This window comes from Hemitrygon akajei, chromosome 11 (assembly GCF_048418815.1).
Source record: "Hemitrygon akajei chromosome 11, sHemAka1.3, whole genome shotgun sequence".
NCBI classification, from domain to species: Eukaryota; Metazoa; Chordata; class Chondrichthyes; order Myliobatiformes; family Dasyatidae; genus Hemitrygon; species Hemitrygon akajei.
Window position 1 is genome coordinate 18259674 of NC_133134.1, and position 19008 is coordinate 18278681.

General features: G+C 37.0%; 2 protein-coding genes across 5 annotated transcripts in view; one reads left to right on the forward strand and one right to left on the reverse strand.

Moving 5' to 3' along the window:
- The window catches only part of nubp2 (nucleotide binding protein 2 (MinD homolog, E. coli)), a 29736-nt gene extending 29362 nt beyond the window's left edge, over positions 1-374 (reverse strand). Inside the window, exon 1 of the mRNA XM_073060310.1 lies at positions 274-374. The gene's annotated coding sequence lies outside the window, so the exon portion shown is untranslated. The remainder of the gene's footprint in view (positions 1-273) is intronic.
- Positions 16-15770, forward strand: LOC140735353 (SPRY domain-containing SOCS box protein 3-like). Of its 4 annotated transcripts, XM_073060307.1 has the most exons (8): positions 53-130; positions 1460-1596; positions 7544-7691; positions 8772-8946; positions 10798-10985; positions 12624-12726; positions 14259-14384; positions 15146-15770. In XM_073060307.1, exons 3-8 carry the CDS (start codon positions 7566-7568, stop codon positions 15493-15495), a joined length of 1068 nt encoding a protein of 355 aa, XP_072916408.1. In that variant the 5' UTR covers positions 53-130; positions 1460-1596; positions 7544-7565; the 3' UTR covers positions 15496-15770. The 4 variants fall into 4 exon arrangements, with proteins under 4 accessions (XP_072916406.1, XP_072916407.1, XP_072916408.1 ...); XM_073060305.1 differs by lacking the exon at positions 1460-1596 and having other exon boundaries at positions 16-130; XM_073060306.1 differs by lacking the exon at positions 1460-1596 and having other exon boundaries at positions 31-172.
- Positions 15771-19008: the final 3238 nt, after the last annotated feature.

Below are 19008 nucleotides of genomic sequence, written 5' to 3' on the forward strand. Positions count from 1 at the left end.
ATGTGACGGGGCGGGGACTCGTGTGGTTGAAAGGGCGGGGAGGGGGCTGCTCCATGCACAATAAAAACAGTGAGTGGGGGTGGCCGACCCTTGGCTGGAAGCTGTGCGGAGTGTCGGGTTATTAACCCAGGTGGGTGACTGTCGGGCACGGGCAGTGACCGGAACATACGAGGTTGGTAGGGAACAGTGGTCCTTTCAGCCTGAGGCCTGCGGGTCTGGAGCTGGCTTGTCCCACCCCGGCTGTTTGCCCCTACTTGCTACCCAGTGCCTCACCTCATCAGCCCCGCTCACCCTAGGTTTCGACTTCGCCCTCTAACGACCTCAATTTCCTCCATTCCCTTCCTCGAGGCCGCACCTCATTTCTTCCCCAGTCCTTGCCCAACCCTCGGGACGGTGATGCCTTTCAGCGAAGCGCTCGTTTCCCTTTCCAAGGGCTAGTGTACTGCTGTCACAACAGTATCACCCCACCCCCCAAAAAAAAACTACCAGTTTGGTAGAAACAACAGTGACTGGGTTCGCCCTCCTGATCTACCCCACCCGCCGTTTGATATGCTGTAGGGAGGGATGTGGCTGGCTGGGGCTGAGTTTTTATTGCAACGCAAAGTCATCAGCAAACAAATGCATAACAAACTGCGCAACGCAATTGCAATAATAGACGCTTTCCCTTTCCAATCTTGTGCTTTTAAGAAAGAAATGTCCCAATTTATGTGAGCGTGATAGATATCTAGTCAAGTAATCGCTTAGTTTTATATTAAAATAACTGTCCATTTACTGAGTAACTTGTCCTTGTAACGCAATGAAGTACGTGACCCTACTGTTTTCGGTAACGAGGGCACGTTGATGCCTGGCCAGGATGGCCCGTGACGTTGAATTTTTGGTTTGTTTGCTCAGGCAATGTTTGTGAAATTAAAGGTGATTCCAATAAAACACGGGTCTATTGCTTACCAAATTGAGAATGTACTTCAGAATTTGCTAATTGTATACCGCTGTGGGTAAGTCAGTACTGTACTGGTAACATTATTTTCTTATTTAAGATTTCGAACTTTATCATACCTTTTAAAATGAAATAATGTAGCATGAAACATTGCCAAATCTCCAAAGCAAGTAGTATCACGTGTAAGAAAAAATTAACTGGCTTTGAATCGGCCTCTACTTCTGGCTCACCTGTGCATTACCATTTGTAGTGGATTTTTGTTTTAAATCCTATTTTGGTTCTTTTGCTGATCACTCAGTTCTACATGATCTCATTATGAAAGTATTTCGGTATAGGTGAAAGGTATCTTGCAGCAATTGTAGAGAGCCTTGTTACAATGACAGCTGGAGTACGGAGAGCATTATTTTGACCTCCAGACACTTTTTGAATTAAAAAAAAATGGTTTTGTTATGAAGGGAGTGAAAATTCGCACGGAGAGAAGGTTCTCTTCATAATTGAGTAAGCTGAGCTTATTTTTTTTTCTAGACTAAGAATAATGACAGGAAATGTCATCGAAACTTGTAAAATTGTTACTTGGCTGGATATAAAGAGGATGTTACTCTTGGCTGTCTAGAACCATTGATCTTGCTCTCGCAATAATTGAAGACCATTTTAAAACAAAGGTGGGAAGAAATTTCTTCACATGTTGACGGGTGGGAGGCTCAGTCATTGAGCTCATTCAAAGTAAATGTATTCCTTGATATTAAAGGAATAAATGTATTTGAGATTTACTGTAGAAAATATACTGTGAGATGTGATTCTATGACTTACGGACTCTCTTTAAAGGACTTTACAGCTTGTGTTCTTAGAATTTGTTTATTTGCACATTGGTCGGTTGTAAGCTTTTGTGTGACTCTGTTGTACGTTGTTCTACTGTGAGTGCCGAAGAGAAAAAATCCCCAGGTAGTATAGGGTGACATTAACTCAATGGCCACTTTATTAGTTGCCTCTTTCCTGTACCTAATGAAGTGGCCACTGAATGTATACAGTTTGATTTACCTTAAATTTTGCAGTTGTATTGAAATATAATATCATCTATGATTTTTAAGAAATGGCATAATAGTCTTAGAGCCAAATGGCATTTTCCTGCTCTGATATATTTGTGTTAGCCTGCTGGGATCTATTAAACAAGTTGTAAGAAGATCCTTAATAATTGATTGGATGAGTTAATAGTAGCTGGATTTTCAGTAAGCACTCAGTTGTTATAGATAACAGGTTAGATTGTGCTTCATTGGAGTAATCTGTCAAGCATTAATTGAGGATTGGCTAAAGGACATTTAAGATTAATATTAGCTTTTTTGCCATGTGTACTTTAAAACATTGAAACGTATAGTGAAATGGTTTGTTTGCATCAGTGACTAATACAGCCTGAAGATGTGCTGAAGGATGCAGAGAGGCTTCAAGGGATATAGACAGGTTAAGTGAATCAGCAAGGCCATGGTAGATCATGATTTGGGCAAAATAAGACCATCCACGTTGGATGGATGAAATGGTAATGCAGTGTATCTTTAAATGGTGAGGAATTGGAGGGTAGCAATCAGTACATTGCTGTTGTCTTGGATTTCAGTACAAGAGTAGAGCTTGCTCATACTTTAAGTGATCTGGTAGTATCACATGGAATATTGTGTACATCAGTTTATCTGTCTAAGGAAGTGTATGCTTGTAACTGAAGAACTATAGTGAAGGTATACTTCAACTGAGAATGGGGGGTGGGGTTGAGATTTCTTACATGTTGAGAGATGAAGTGGACCAGGCTCCTTAAGAATGAGAGGTTATTTCATTGAAAGCTTCAAAATTTGCATTGATTTTGCAGGGTTGTTTCAGGGGTGATGCTTTCCTTGGGCGGGGTCTCTAGAACCAGTAGTCTTTCTCAAAATAAGGACAGGTGAAATCTTTAGTGGAGATGATAGTATTGTTTAGCAGAAGACAGTTTCACTCTTAAAGACTGTTTTGCCATTCAAGATCATAAGGTGATATTATAACAGAGGATTTTGTATCCTGGTAGGCAGTAGAGGTTCAGTTGCTGAGTATTTTCAAAAGTGAAAGCAAATGTTCAGATATTTTTGAATCGAGGAACAGATGGTTAAGGAAGTGGTTATGAGGTAAAAATCAGCCTTGACTTTTTTGAATGTAAGAGCAGGCATGAAAAGCTGAATGGCTTACTCCTTTTTCTTTTGTTTGGAGTACCAGTTTCATGGTAATTACACTTCACACCTCCCCAGTGTGAAGAAACAACCTTTTATTACCTCAAATCCTAGTAATTTAGTCCTTTTTATCCTTGCCACTCCACCCTTTTTTATTCCAAAGCATTAGGTCTTGAAATCTTATCTACACATTACTTATCACAATGCTTTTGGAAGTCCATGTGTGTCATTGACTTTTCTCTAATTAACCCTCTGTCTCTTCATTTAAAAAATAAAGTATAACAGAATTTAGAGACTCCCAGATTACAGATGATTTGACTTGGGGAAAATCCAACTTTTACTCAAATTGCCCCTTGCATTTTTAAAGTACTTATCAAGCTAGCAATAATAAAATGTTCCAGGGTATTAATTAAAGGCTAGATGCAGTACATGTTCCAATAGTTTAATTACAGGTGTCAGAATGATTACTAAATAAAATAATTGTAACAAGAGTATGCTGAGTGAAATAGTATGGGTAGTTACAGAAAATAGACATTTCTTTAGGAGAAATCTGCTTACAGACAGCTTCAGGAATGGAACCCCATATGATTAATTGTGCCCGTGTTTCACCAGCATGTTTATTATATTGCTAATGTTTACATTGTGTATTCATGCAAGCTCACTTTTGATTTTCTGGACCTATCTGTCTTATCCAGGTTTAAAAACTATTTCTTATTCTGATGTTGTTTATTTCTCCCAATCATTTTGAAAATATTCTTTATTCTCCCCATTTAATTATACTTTCCAGTATATACCACCTATCAAATTGATTTAAATGTCGCCCTTCTCCAGTACTAGAGAATTTTCCAGTGTCTCCAGCTCCATACAAGTACAGATTTAAAGTCCTCCCTGCTGCCCAGCTGTACATTTGTCTGTTATCCTGCCATTTCTACACTCACTAGCACCTACTGAGGTAATACCACCCGATCTCAGTTCCAACTGCCTTAAATTTCCTCCACTGTACTTCCCTTTTTCTGCCTATTGTTCCTCCTTCCTCCCAATAAGACTTCCCTGACTCTGGCTGCATTTCATAACAGTATTCCTCCTAACAATACTCAGAGCTTCTATTAGATCTGTAATGTTTTACTGGGTCCTTAATTCTGTGGTAACTTTAATTATTATCCTGATCATAGTAAGAATGTATGTAGTTTTAGTACATCAGTGACCTGAATACTTGAGTTGTCAACTTTAATACACTTAATTCCCACTTTAGGTACAGGAGTGTACCTAATAAATTGGCCACAGGAATGGAATCTGGTGTGATCTTGTGCTGCTGTCTCCCAACCACTTCAAGTTGTGATTATATTGTGCATTCAAAGATATTCCTCTGCACGCCACTGTTGTAATACGTGGTTACTTATCAGTCTGGCCATTCTCCTCTGACCTTTTTACAAAGTGTTTATGCCCACAGAACTGACTCTTTTTGTTTTTCACATCATTCTCTGTAAACTCTAGAATGTAAAATCCCAGGTAGGTGATCAGCAGTTTGAGATCCTGAAACCATCCTGCCTAGCACCTGTAATCGTTCTGCAGTCAAAGACACCTGGATCACATTTCTTCCCCATTCTGATGTTTGCCCTTTTGACAACGTCTGCATGCTTTTATGCATTGAGTTGCTGCCACCTGACTGGCTAGTTGGATATTTCATTAAACAATTGTACTGGTGTACCTACTAAAGTGGCCACCGAGTGTAGTTGGTAGGTAGTTGTTAAGCAAAAACATTTGATACACTGATCTTTTATGGAGTTTTATGTATTGAAGTGGCATGAAATGAATGTTGAAACACAATCTGAGTCATGAATCAGTTAAGCAAGCTTAAACAATGTAAGTATGTTTTTACATGGAATGCTAGTGCCTTGTCATAATAAAAGTACAATCGTGTTACATATTTTAGAACTGGTTTTAAATTTTATCCTTAACTGACCTAAATAAAGTTGATTTTTATTAAACATCTGAACAATTTGCAGTTGCTGCTTGGTCTTTCGCATTAACTTTGGGAATGTATACATTTTGGTATATTTCATTGATGTGTTTGCACATTAAGAATAGAATTTGCAATCATAAATTTCTAGACATTGTTTCCATGCTTTGAGGTGGAATTAGTGCTCCAATACCATGGCCTCAAGGCTTCCATGTGCAACTGGATCCTCTTGTTTCCTCACTTGTAGATCCCAGTCAGTTCAGGTTGGCAACAATATTCCCTCCACAATCTCCATCAGCACAGGTGCTGTGCAAGGCTGTGTGCGTAGCCCCTGCTCTACTTGCTTTACACTTATGATTGTGTCTAAGCACATCCCCAATGCCATATTGCTGATGACACCACTGTCATAGGACAAATCAAAGGATGTGACTAGTCAGCATATAGGAGGGAGATTGAAAATCTGGCTGAGTGGTGCTATGACATCAACCTCTTGCTCAATGTCAGCATTGATTATTGTCTTCAGGAGAATGAAGCCAGATGTCCATGAGCAAGTCTTCAATGGAGGATCAGAGGTGGAGAGGCAACTTTAAATTCCTTAGTGTTATTATTTCAGAGGACCTGTCCTGGGCTCACCATGTAAGTGCAATTACGAAATTAGCACGGCAGCAACTACTTTTGTAGGAGTTTGTGGACATTCGGCATGGCATCTAAACTTTGACAAATCTATAGATTTGTGGTGGAGTGTATATTAAGTGGCTGAATCACAGCCTAGTATGGAAACACCAATGCCTTTGAACAGAAAATCCTACGAAAATTAGTAGATAGAGCCCAGTCCATCACAGATAAAGCACATCTACATGAAACACTATCACAGGAAAGCAACATCCATCATCAGGGACCTCCACCACCCAGGACAAGCTGTATTCTTGCTGCTGCCATCGGGAGGAAGGTACAGGAGCCTTGGGATCCACACCACTGGGTTCAGGAACAGTTATTATCCCTCAACAGCAGGCTGCTGAACCAGAGGGGATAACTTCACTTGCCCCATCATTGAAATGTTCCAACTTTCAATGACTCCACCCAGTGATGTCCCAAATTACTTGGTCAATGAAGTACTTTTTAATGTTACCATACGAGGTAAGAAATGCAGCAGCCAATTTTTTGCACTGTATGCACCCACCAATAACGAAGCTCAAATGTTGGTTATGGGATGTGGATTTTTTTTTGTTGCACAGCTCTAATTCCCTTGAAGGTGGCAATCAGAATCACTTCAGTCTTTCTGATGCACCCTCCACAGTCGCATCACCAGATGAGGAGTTCCAGACATTAGACCAGTGACAATGTATTTCCAAGTCAGCATTAGAAATATCTCCCATCATTTTTCAACATACTCTTTTACATTCACCTATGAAGGTTTAACATCTGATCCAATCAGTAAAGCTTTCTATTGGCATGATACTGTACTGAATTGTTCACCTAGTTGTATTTTTTTGGTTTTTGGGAGTGATGTTTGAGCCCTCAACTTTCTTTCCCAAGTCTGTCAGCACAGCATTTTTCTTTGACCTCCTAAACTGGAAAGGAACAAATCATGTCAATAGCAGTGAATAGTGTATGACTTGTAATTTGGGAAAGGTATTTTAGTAAGCTATCAAAAGGAGAATGCTGTCTTGGTCATAAAAATGTACCATTACTTCCAGGGACAAGAAATAATAATCCTGCAAATAGTGTATATTTGTTTGCTGAACAAAAGATGCTTTTTCATTGCTGACTAAACACTATTGTGTGCTGCTAAGATCGATCTTGAAACAGATTCTTGTGGAAAATAAACTTGGTTCTTAGACAATTGAGCCTAGATGTTAACCCTCACTCTATCATTACTATCATTGCACTTTGGGTCAAGTGGGAAAGGGATGTGACTGAAAATAGAAAAGCCAATCTCAGTGTCTGTGTGAAAAAGACTGCAGATGCTGGAAATCTGCAACAAAACACAAAGCTGGAGAAAAACAGATACCGTAGTTCCTCAAGCTTTGTGTGTGTAGGTTCAGTGGCACAGAGATCCACAGTATACAGCTAAGTAGATACTTAATTTAACAATTGATACCTTGATTTGTAAGTTTAAAGTTCTGCATGTACAACAGCCACTAAAATCAGTGGCCCTGTTGGATAATTACTTTGACATTAAAAAATAACTAACAATTTTTCTTTGAAATTGTGCAACACTATTACAGTTCGGTTCATCGGAGTTGTCTATAAGGAGTTTTTACATTCCCTCCATGACCACATGGATTTCCTCCCACAGTCCAAAGGCACACTGTTAGTTAATTGGTCATTTAAAATAGTCCTCTGATTAGGCTGGGGTTAAATAGGCGAGTTGCTGGGCCAGAAGGGCCTGTTCTGTGCTGTATCTCTAAATAAAATAAAAACAATCTAGTTTTTGACTAACCTATTGTATAAATATCATTACAGGACAGATTTTGGGGAAAAAAACATGTCTCGGAGTAACAGAAATAATCGTGCATGGCGATATGTTTACAGTGGCATTCGAGAAACAGATGCTATGGCTGTAGTATTGCCTGATGGTTCTGCAGGTGCTGTCTATGATTCAGATGGTCAGGTAGGTAACAAAATATTTTATTGCTTATAGTTTCAATATGCAAATGTGTAAGGTCTTTTATTCCATAAAGTTATGTCTGCACATGTTAGAAATCTGAAATAGGGACATGCTCAACAGGTCAGAAAATGAATACTTCTGGTTCAGTTAAAAATGGAGTGACAGACTTGAATTTCTGTATTTTGATGAGAAATAAACTGATGCTAAACTTCATTCTTATCACAAAAGCAGTTTTGCTTTTGTGGTACCAAAGTTGGTTTGAATATTTAAATTTGGAACTTCTGCGAAGCGTGAGATATTGTGACATCCTTAGTAGAATATAATTGTTACCCTTAATAAAGTTTAGAAGTTCCATTCTAATTTTCTGTAAAGCATACTTCAGAGAATTGTTATGTTATCAATTGTTGCACTGGAAGTAGAGTTAAAGTTCAAAGTAACTTTATAATCAAAGTACCTTTCTACCCATATAGTTTCTATCCTGAAATTAATTTTCTTGCAAGCATTCACAGTGGAACAGAAAACAATAGAATCAGTAAAAAATTACAAACATAGACTGACAAACAATGTGCAAATGACAAACTGTTCAAATTGAAATATAATAATACGGAGTACATGAGTTGTAGGTCCTGAAACTAAGTTAATTTAAGAATATATTTTTAATGCTACTTTTACCATGTCCATCGATTATTTTGACAAGTATAGATTAATCTGCAATGAATTCATGAGAACTGATCAATATAGTAATGTTGAAGCTGTTCATTTTAGTATTGGGGAAAAAAGCTGAGGCTTTGGCTGTTGCATGTTTCAAAATACATACTAGTCAAAAATTGTTTTTCAGTAATTCTCAGTTTACAAAATCAGCAGGTGAGTATTTCTCATTCAAATATGTATTTCACTTGGTATCAATTTTTTAGGGAGATTTTTAAAAAACAGTAAACTCTTTCTATTTGCTGTAAGTTCTTCCAAAGTAATTCTTCAAAAAGCTGCTTTCAGTTCTACAAATTAACTTGTATAGAACAAATGGTGTCTAAAAGACTGTACAATTATAATGTTTAAGACTTTTCTTTTCCCATCTCTTTAAAGCACAGTGACTCTGATTCTGAGCCAGAATTCCATTTGCCGCCATCAATACCAACTGCATTACCTGTGACAGGAGAATCGTATTGTGACTGTGTAAACCAAAATGATACTCGATGCTGTGGTAGTATGCGCAGTTTTCATCGTATGAAGGACTGCCACTGTGGAGAGGAAGATGAATGTGAGTTTCAGTAACCATTGTCTCTTCTGGTGATGGATTGGGAATTACTTAAGGCTGTACAGTAAAACTCCTGTAATCCAGTCCTTCAGGATTCTGGTGCCATTAGCATGTCTTCCGGAATATTCGATACAAGTCCGATTAAGTGTGTGGAGTATTAATAATGTTTTCCAATGTTTCATAAATGTTGCAGTTGAACCCAGAGTTTAAATGGGGAATGAGAGCTCAGGTAGGTTAAGGAGCCACATGCAGAATCGTCAAGGTTTCTGAACGGTAGGATAGTGAATTATTGGATGCTTTTTGTACATGGTAATAGGCTGTGGAGAGTTGTATAAACCAGTCATCTGGAATACTTAATCCTGTTGCTTTACCTCTGAAGATCAAAATTGCAACATCTATTACTTCTAGTTCAGGGTTTTGATAATTGATAAATGGGAAATTAGCATATTTTCTCATCCTATCGATGCTGAAAATATTTAGTAAAATGAGATGTTGACAGATACTGAAGTGTTGGAATGGACTTTTTTTTGGATGGACTTTAGATTGTGGTCTCTGGGGGCTTTGCTATTGCTGGCATGGTGGGGGAGGAGGGTCTGGTGCTATTGCTGGAGCAAGTAGTGGGAGGGTTGATTCTTTTTGCTATTAGCATGTGCAGGGGAGGGGGGTTGCTTTGGGGTTCTGAAGCTTCTGTAATTTGGGATTTTTTTTCTGTTTGATGTCTGAAGAGTAAGAATTTCAGGTTGTATACTGTATACATCTGATATCAAATGGAACCATTGGTGCTGGGCATACTCGGATTCTAATGGCTGTTCATCTGAAATATTAACACTTTTTCTGTTTCCACAAATGTCTGATTATGTAGCATGGTTTTGTTCCTTTAATTAGATTTTTGTAGTTTTTGTATAAGACCTTGATCAGACCCCACTTGGAGTTCTGTGTTCCTCACTACAGGAAGGATATGGATACTATAGAGAGTGTAGAGGAGACTTTACAAGGTTGTTGCCTGGATTGGGGGGGCATACCATGAGAACAGGTTGAGTGTATTTGGCCTTTTGTCCTTGGAGTGACAGAGGATGAGAGGTGACTTGATAGAGGTGTATAAGATGAGGGGCATTGAGCATGTGGATAACTAAAGGCTTTTTCCCAGGGCAGAAATGGCTAACATGAGAGGGCACAGTTTTAAGGTGCTTGGAATTGGAAGTAGGTACAGAGGGGATGTCGGGTAAGTTTTTCCACACAGTGGTGTGTGTGTGGAATGCACTGCTGGCGGTGGCAGAAGCAGATACAGTAGGATCTTTTAAGGGCCTCTTAGATGGGTTACATGGAGCTTTAAAAAAACGGCTATGTGCTAGGGAAATTCTAGGCAGACACTAGAGAGGTTACATGGTCAGCACAACATTGTGGGCCGAAGGGCCTGTAATGTGCTACAAATTTCTATGTTCTAGCCACGGATAAGAACACTCTGAATGATCCAAGTACATCTTGATTATGATCAAACTGAAGAAACTACAATATTTGGGATATTTTTCATATTTATAATTCAAAAGTAAATGGTAAATTGAAAGTTAAAATGTTCTTTCATTTCCTCCACCATAAAATGACTTGTGTTCTTTAAGTGTTATGAAAAAATGTGCATGCATCACATCAGTTTTGGCCTTCAACAGGTTTTTAGCATGAATGCTATCACATTGTTAATAGATTTCTCTGAGCCTCTTTGTGTGGGTCTAATAAAGACAACTGTCTATGCGCCTTTTAATATGAACATGTTGAGCTTTGGTGGAAACAACGTCAACTCCAGTTAAAGGTTAAATATGAATATTACCAGTTAAATTCAAAGACAAACCCGCTTTGCAGATTTCGAATGGATGTGGGATGATTCAACCAAATCTTCTGCTACACTGCTAAGCTGTGAGAACAGAGAGGTGAATTTCCATATGGACTATAGTTGCGGAACAGCAGCGGTTCGTGGCGACAAAGAAATGAGCGAGGGACAACACTTCTGGGAAATAAAAATGACCTCTCCGGTATATGGTACAGATATGGTAGGTATAGTAAAACATGGTTTTATACTTTATGGAAAAGTATATTTCTTTATGAAAGAGTGTTAAAACCTCTGATAGAGATTTATAAGATTATGGGAGGCACAGATAGAGCAGGCAGATAGTATCTTTTTCCCAGGGTTGAGATGTCTAATACCAGAGAGCATGCATTTGAAGTGAGAGGGGTGCGTCCATAGGAGATAGGAGGGGCAAGTTGTTTTTTTTTAAAACAATGGTGAGTGTCTTGAATGCACTGAATGATGTGATGGTGGAGATAAATATGTTATAGACTTGTAACAGACACTTGGGCACATGAATGTGAGGGAAATGGAAGGATATGGACATTGTCTTGACCAAAGGGATTAGTTTAGTTGGCCATTTGATTTCTAATTTAATTGGTTCAGCACAGCATTGTGGGCTAAAGGGCTTGTTCCTGTGCTGTACTCTTCTGTAAGACTGGGTAACCAGTTTTGTATCCTTAGTGATTTTCACAAACTTGTGTGCTAACATTGTCATCAGCTTTATATTGACTTTTCGTTATGCTGTACCTTGACATTGTTTTCAACTGATTGTACTTATTTTAAGTATTTCCATCAAATCATTAGCTATCACATCTGACTAATTCTGCATTTATCCTGTTTCGCCTCAAATATTTCCCACATTAATTTATTGATTTCTGTCTTAATTGCATGTGCAGTTCTGCAATATTTCATTGTTAAAATGATGGGTTGATATATAAATCTTGTTTTTCAAGTTGTAACAAGCTGTCAATTAATACTATCTGTGTCAGTTTTGTTACTGGCATTTGTTTGCAGTTAAAATAAATGCCCAATTTAAATACAGCTGCTTTTCAATACTGGAGTCTTGCATATTCCATTTTCAGTCCAAAAGATATCACAACTTGAACTTGACACTGAATTCTTTGAATGGAGTTCAAAAATCTTTGGCTGCCCAGTAATGAACATTTGGTCAAATAAAACAATCCAATAATTTGAACATGAACAATACAGATCATTTAATACCATTCTAAGCAGTGAGTCAAGTTGTAAACTGTCCCCCATTTAAATTTGAGCTCCATTTAAATATAGTTTTGTAGGAAACTCATCAAGGTCAGTTGGTACTGAGTGACTCAACTTGGATCTTTGAATTCAATAAAATGTTCATGAATAATGTTGTTACAGTTGATGTCTTCTGTTATCTAAGGTTTTTCTTTGTATATCCAGTTTTAAAATGGGTCCCAGATAATCAGCTCTACAGAGAATTTCTTGCTGTGCACCAGTGGCCTTGCTCATCATTTGTCTGAACTTCTACCTTGACTGTAGTTGCATTTAGCTTCTCCACCTCTTTCCTGTTCAAAGCACTGAAGTGACCACCTTTGATCAACCTTTTGTCAAATCTTTGTTAAGCACTGCAACATAGGAGCTATATTGTTATATTTGGTTACAATAGATCAATATCCATTGTTTCATAGAAATAATATCTGTTAAGCTAATGTGCAGGAGTAAAATTTTGTGGTTGCTTGTAACAGCAGTGTTTCCCATTGCATTCTTTGAATATAATCGTGCTTCTCTAACCATTTCAACTAGAGTATTTGCTAGCTTACCTAACCCGCCCACTCTTGTATTTTTGTGCATCATTCAGATGGTAGGAATAGGAACAACTGATGTCAAACTGGACAAATTTCGTCACACCTTTTGCAGTTTACTGGGAAAGGATGAAAATAGTTGGGGTCTCTCCTACACAGGTACTACTCTTAATTATTTGTCACTTTCCAAGTGAGGAATAACAAATCCCCCCATTTAAATTTAAACACTGTTTCTCTTCAAGAAATTATAGCACACGCTGTGGATTCGGTGGCCTGTTCACATTTACCTATGCCTATCTTTTCTCCCAGATGAAGGCAGCTATATTAGTGATTGATCTTCAAGTGCTCTTGCAGACGTGATTAAAATATGATGACCCTTCCAGGCAAAATATTCCAGATCCCAGTACTATACTGATTGTGAATCAATATCTTAGTTATTGACTATATATCTCTGGTATATTATTATTTACCTGTGACCTCTCATAATACGAAACAGCTTGATTATAATATATACTGTAAATAAAATCCAACTTAGTTTTTATTTCAACTTGGTAACATTCATCTATCCTGTAATTACCCTCCCCCCTTCTCTTTATAATGTGATAATCAAAACTACACAGTAATTAAGCTCTAGGAAAGAATTGATTTAGACGGTCCCAGTATGATTTATTTCTGAATCCCTTTTGATAGAGCCTCCTGTTTGTTACCTTTAGCCACATTCCTTATCAAACTGTCCTGCTGTCTGCCTACATTTCCATCTGTAGAATCCATTCCTCAAATACTTATTATCAAACCACTTGCCATGTATTCCTTCAATTTGTTCTTGCCAAATTCAGTGTCTCAACTCTTGGGCTGAATTCCATTTGCCTGTTTCCCACTCACCTGACCAGTCTATAATTTTTTTTATTTACTTCCTCCTTGTCAACAGCACTCAGTGAAAGAGCAAGTATAAAAGGAATTGCCTCTCCCACTTTGCTTAACACTGATAAAAGTTTATTACAAGAATGCTTTGCATAATTAACACATCCATTTACATTGACAATCACCTAGAAAAAATAACTGATGGAAGAATAGAATTTTGAGACAAGTCAAATAGTTTTTTGACCAAGTTTGTATTTGAGATTATAGTGATCAAGTTGGAATCTTGTGTGCAAAATATGTATGTAGCCATTCTCCTGTTGCCCTCTTTTTAAGTATCTTTAAGAAAATGATCATTTTCACGTTCTGATCCCACACTAAAGGAGATCTTGAACCTCTGGACACTTTGAACACAGCTACGAATTTAACTATTCCTAAATTTTAAAGTCTTAAGTACCATTAGAATGTATTCAGTGTAAAATTTAAATAGCTTGGGTTTGTTAATGTTTATAAATCATGGAAATTAGATAGTTTGTCACTACAGTAGAGTGACGGTTAGCGCGACACTATTACAGCTCAGGGTGTTTTGGAGTTCAATTCCATCACTGTAAGGAGTTTAAGTTCTCCCTATGAACTGTGTAGGTTTCCTCCCCAATCCAAAGATGTACTGGCTACTAGATTAATTGGATATTGTAAATTGTCCTTTGATTAGGCTAGTTTTAAATAGGCTGGTTGGTGGGTGATGCAGCTCATTGGTCCAGAAGGGGCTGTTCCACACTATCTCAAATAAATGCTGCTGCTGCTTTTCTGAAAACGTATGCAATGTTTTGTAGGTGTACTCCATCACAAAGGTGCCAAGAGTCACTTCTCAACAAGATTCGGCCAGGGCTCTATCATAGGTGTTCATCTGGATACATGGCATGGTGTCTTGACATTCTTCAAAAACAGGAAATGCATAGGTATGATCTAGTGTTATAGATTAAATTTTACATTGCTTGCTTCATCAAAAATTTAAGGTTATTTTCTGATACCTTGATGCTGAGCCATAAACTGTGGCTATTTCAACATCACCAGTTTTGGTTATAAATCAGACTTATTAATATTTTTAATAAGACATTTGGCATTTATGGGGTTTAAATTTTTAAACTGTGATCACCAAAGGTAACAGGAGTGAGTAGGGATTTTAGTTTTTTATATTATACAAACCAAGTGATCTGGATAACTCCAATGATCTGGAGTTCATCTGTAAAGTTATGTTCATCTGGAACTTTTTTTTTTACATTGCCAATAGCCTGAAAACTACCAGCTGAAGAGCTTTGAAATTTGAGTCTCAAAATACCATTTAAGATGCTTCCAAAATTGCAGCTTGGCTTATTTTCATGAAGTTCAGTTTTCTGAATGTACACATTATGCAAAGAACAATAAGGTTTTAGACTCTAGGAATAAATGTTTGGCTTTGCTTTAAGTTGTGTTTCTTAAAAGCTTTGAGAAATTGTTTCAAGAAAAGTACAATTTCTCTGTATTCTGAAAATCTTTAGATGTGTACATTCAAAAGTCCATATTACATGCCTTGCTGGCCAGAAATCGATAGTTTATGGAGACTATAAAATTTTTAATTGTCTGCCTTTTAACTTGAGACTTGGCAGGTAGCTGATTTGTTTAAAATCTAATAATGAAGTTGTGCATAGCTGGCATTAATAAGTGTTTTTCCTTTATAAAGGAGTTGCAGCTACCAAACTGCAAAACAAGAAGTTTTTTCCAATGGTGTGTTCCACTGCAGCAAGAAGCAGTATGAAAGTGATTCGCTCGTGTTTCTCTCCAACCTCTCTCCAGTATCTTTGCTGTCTGCGGCTTCAGCAGTTATTGCCTGATCACATCGACAAATTGGAGGTTCTTCCACTGCCCCCGGGTCTGAAGCGTGTGCTACGCAATCGATTGGGTTGGGTCCTCACTATGAGTCAAGAAAGTAGCAGCAGTGAGGCTGCTTGCAGCTCATCAGGCAGTGATTCTGACAGTTCCTCCACAATAGATTCTGAAACTTGTCAACGGAAAAGATGTCGATGGACTTAACACCTCTGGTTTGATTTCCATTTAAATCATGACTTTTGCAACTAATGGCAGTTAAAACATTTATTTAGTATGGACATGGAGCATTACTGCTATACAATGAGATGAGTGCAAGATGACTGATGCTCTGTACTTCATTTTGAGTAGTTCCTGCTCCGTGCAGCAATCTTACAAGAACTGTTATCTGTAAGCACAGATTGGCAGAAGTGCAAATAGGGGTTTAAGATGGTGTCATTCTCAATAAAGTTACCTGTGTTCTAAGGGTGTTTTCCTCAGTCTACACAGTTTTTGTAGGTTATTTAGCACTTTCACCTAATATATTAAATAAGCCGCTTGTCTAAAATGTTTATAGCATGCATATCTTATTTCTCAAGAAAACTTCAGTAATCTCTACCTCTGGTTGAGTCTTTCTGGTTAAGCCAGGGAAATCACTTGAGTTTTTCCTGAGCTTTAGTTCTTAGTTGGGATAAAGCTAGGTCTGATCAGTCAATGTTGAGTTGGAGGGGGAATAATGTTCTGATTCCTATTCCCGATAACTGTGTGCTACTGGAGACGTGCAAGTGAACATCTGATGAGGATCGAATTAATTTTTGTCAGAAAATTTTGACAACAGCAGTTTTGGCTTGCACTTGCATTTTACTGAGGTAATTATTAAAACCTTCTGAAATTAACTTATTTCAGGAGAGGGAAGAATCAGGTGGAAGAGTAGATGCTGTTGTAAAATTTATGTTGTGTGACTGAAGAAAATATTTGTCAATCTCAACTTTAAATTTGATGTAAGCCTAATTTCTGTGTTGTAAAAACATTTAAATATTTCAGTTGCTGGTACACTGCAAAAGAAGTGTCTACTATCCAAGCAATCTAAAATGAATTGAGTAAACAGCATATTAATGATTTTCATTGGATATTTAACAGTTGTAATCGCCAAACGACTTTCCTATTGCAGGCAATGGAGCACATTTGCAAAGCTGCTTGAAATCTCATTTTGTTCAATTTGTATATGGAATGCTTATCAACTGTATGATATTTGATAATGGAAATTGGTTACTATTGTTACTATAATCAAGTAATTATTATCAACCTCCAGCTCAAAGGATAGTTGGTCTCACATTCTGAAGTACTGCTTTGAATCGGTCATATTTAGCTTCAGTGGGTTATTCCCTAAATTGGTTCCAAGAATTGTACTTTGCCTAGTATGGAAGTGAGTACACCTATTTCAAAATTGGCCCTATTTATGCCAAATGAAATGAGACCATTAGTACATAGCGGAATGTAAAGAGATGTGATTTGTTTCCTGTTTTTATTCCAATAGTGCTTTCTGTGTATACTAAGAATGACAGTATATAATATTTCCCAACCATTGACCATCCATTCTTTCCTAGAAGATAGTTTGAGTGGAAATTGCTTGTGTTTGTAATGATGGAATCTACCAGTAAGGTTTGATTTATGTGAATGTCTGGAAACATAATTAATGTGCAATGCTAATTCTAATGTTCAGCACTTCAAATGGAATATTTGAGTGTAACTTGAATTCTGGTTTTGGCATTCTGGTTCCAGATCTGTTGTAAAGTTTAAATGCAATTTTGGGCCTTCTGTTGTAATGTAGTCACCATTGTATCCTTTTTGCCCCTCTTGGATTTGTACTTTTGAAAATCTTAGAAGTTGTAAAAGAAACAGCAACTTGACAAATATTAAGTGCTACAAAGATGGAAAAGATGTCTGGGTGCAAAAAAAAAATCCAAAGGTAGGAATTGAGGTTTTTTTAAAAAAAAAGTGAAACTTCATTCCTTAGAGCTGTGCCACATTTGTTCAGAAAGAAATTGAAAATATCTTCTATATTCAGCTTTATAATCTCCCTATGCCTCCTACAGGTTAACAAACATATTGTCTTTGCTTTAGAGTAATAGTCTGATTAATGGTTAAAATTGAGATCTTAAAAGAAACATACTGCAGAATTTCTATCAAATTTCAGGCCATAAAAGCTCTGAAATTCTCCTTGCGTAGAAGCATGCAAATATGGCATCGTACCAATTCAAACCTTGTTTTATATTTGATCCCTTTATAATTCAATTGATGCAACACATTGCACATCACAAGTTACTATTTATTTGATCACATCTATTAATACAAAGATATTACATTCTGTCAAACTCACAAATCTAGTCTCACTTTTTCAGGGTTACAATAAACAATCTACGAACTTGGCACTCAGTACAGAGAAAAAAACATTTTGTGCTCTCGGGTTTTAGGTGTAGCATTCTGTGTGAGGCCTTAGACTCTTATTTGTGCTCTTCAAGCTTGTTTGTAATGTTTTTATCATTTCTGTTTGCAAATACTGTTGTTTGACACTCAATTTTTCCTTGTGCTTAATCTAAAAACTAGTACTTTAACTTGCAGTCTGGTGTGTAATACTATATCACAGCTGAATATTTAATGTGAAGTCTTAATCAAAATTAGAATAGCAATGCTATATTTTTTTCCAAGCCTGAAAGAAAATATATTTTATTCTCCTGGATTTATTAGTTAACAATCATCATTGAACTTACATTAACTGTTCCTGGTGTTAATATCAAGCCAAATATTTTAAGCATAAGATTTCTACAATTTCTATAATCCCCTTTTTTCAATAGGGATAGTTCTTGTCCATCTCTTTCTAACTAGAGTACATTATGCCATAACTATTCTAAACAGGATTGCATCAACTCATAACACATACACGATTGTTATGCATACAAATACTACTAATTAAGTGCTAAGTAACCATACATTTCGTAATAGTATCACACAGTATTGCAAATATGTCAATAAATGTTTATGTATTATAAACACCAGTCAAAATTTCCTATAATCTTGACAAATTGTATTTTATGTGCCACATCTTGTTGTATGGTAGGTATGTGATAATTCTACCATCAGACAATTAATGTATATTTTGAATGTTGTTTAAGTAACTCAGTTACTTATTGAATGGAGACACAGAATTTCAGAGGCTGTCGGCCACATTAAAGAAATTTAGGAAACTTGAACATTACACTCCCCTTAATGGAAAAAATCTGGTGCTTTTCTTAATATACAAGAGAAGGTTTTCTCATCATTTTTGTTTTCTTTAATCATCCACTACTTATTGTAAAAATTGCTCCAAACATTTTCTTTGCAGATAGAATTCAAAGAAGTTTATTGTCTCATTAAGCTGCCCCTTTGTCTTCCTTTAACTCTCAAGTTCCTATTTTAGATCACATTGAAATGGCTTCCTCACTTAAATTTTATCAATAACTTTGTTATTACTGATTTGGAAACCTAGGGTTCATAAATCAAAACAGAAATTGAAGCTGGTTACTTGACCTGTACCTGACTACTGATTAATTTTCAATTTGTGCTCAGTTGTTAACATAAAACATAATTTGGGTTCAGACTGATGATGGCAATGTTTCATTTGGGACAGGTTTAATTTTATACCTGACCAGATCTGAACTAAAACAATTTTAAGGTTAATCTTATTCTTTGCTTCCTTAATTT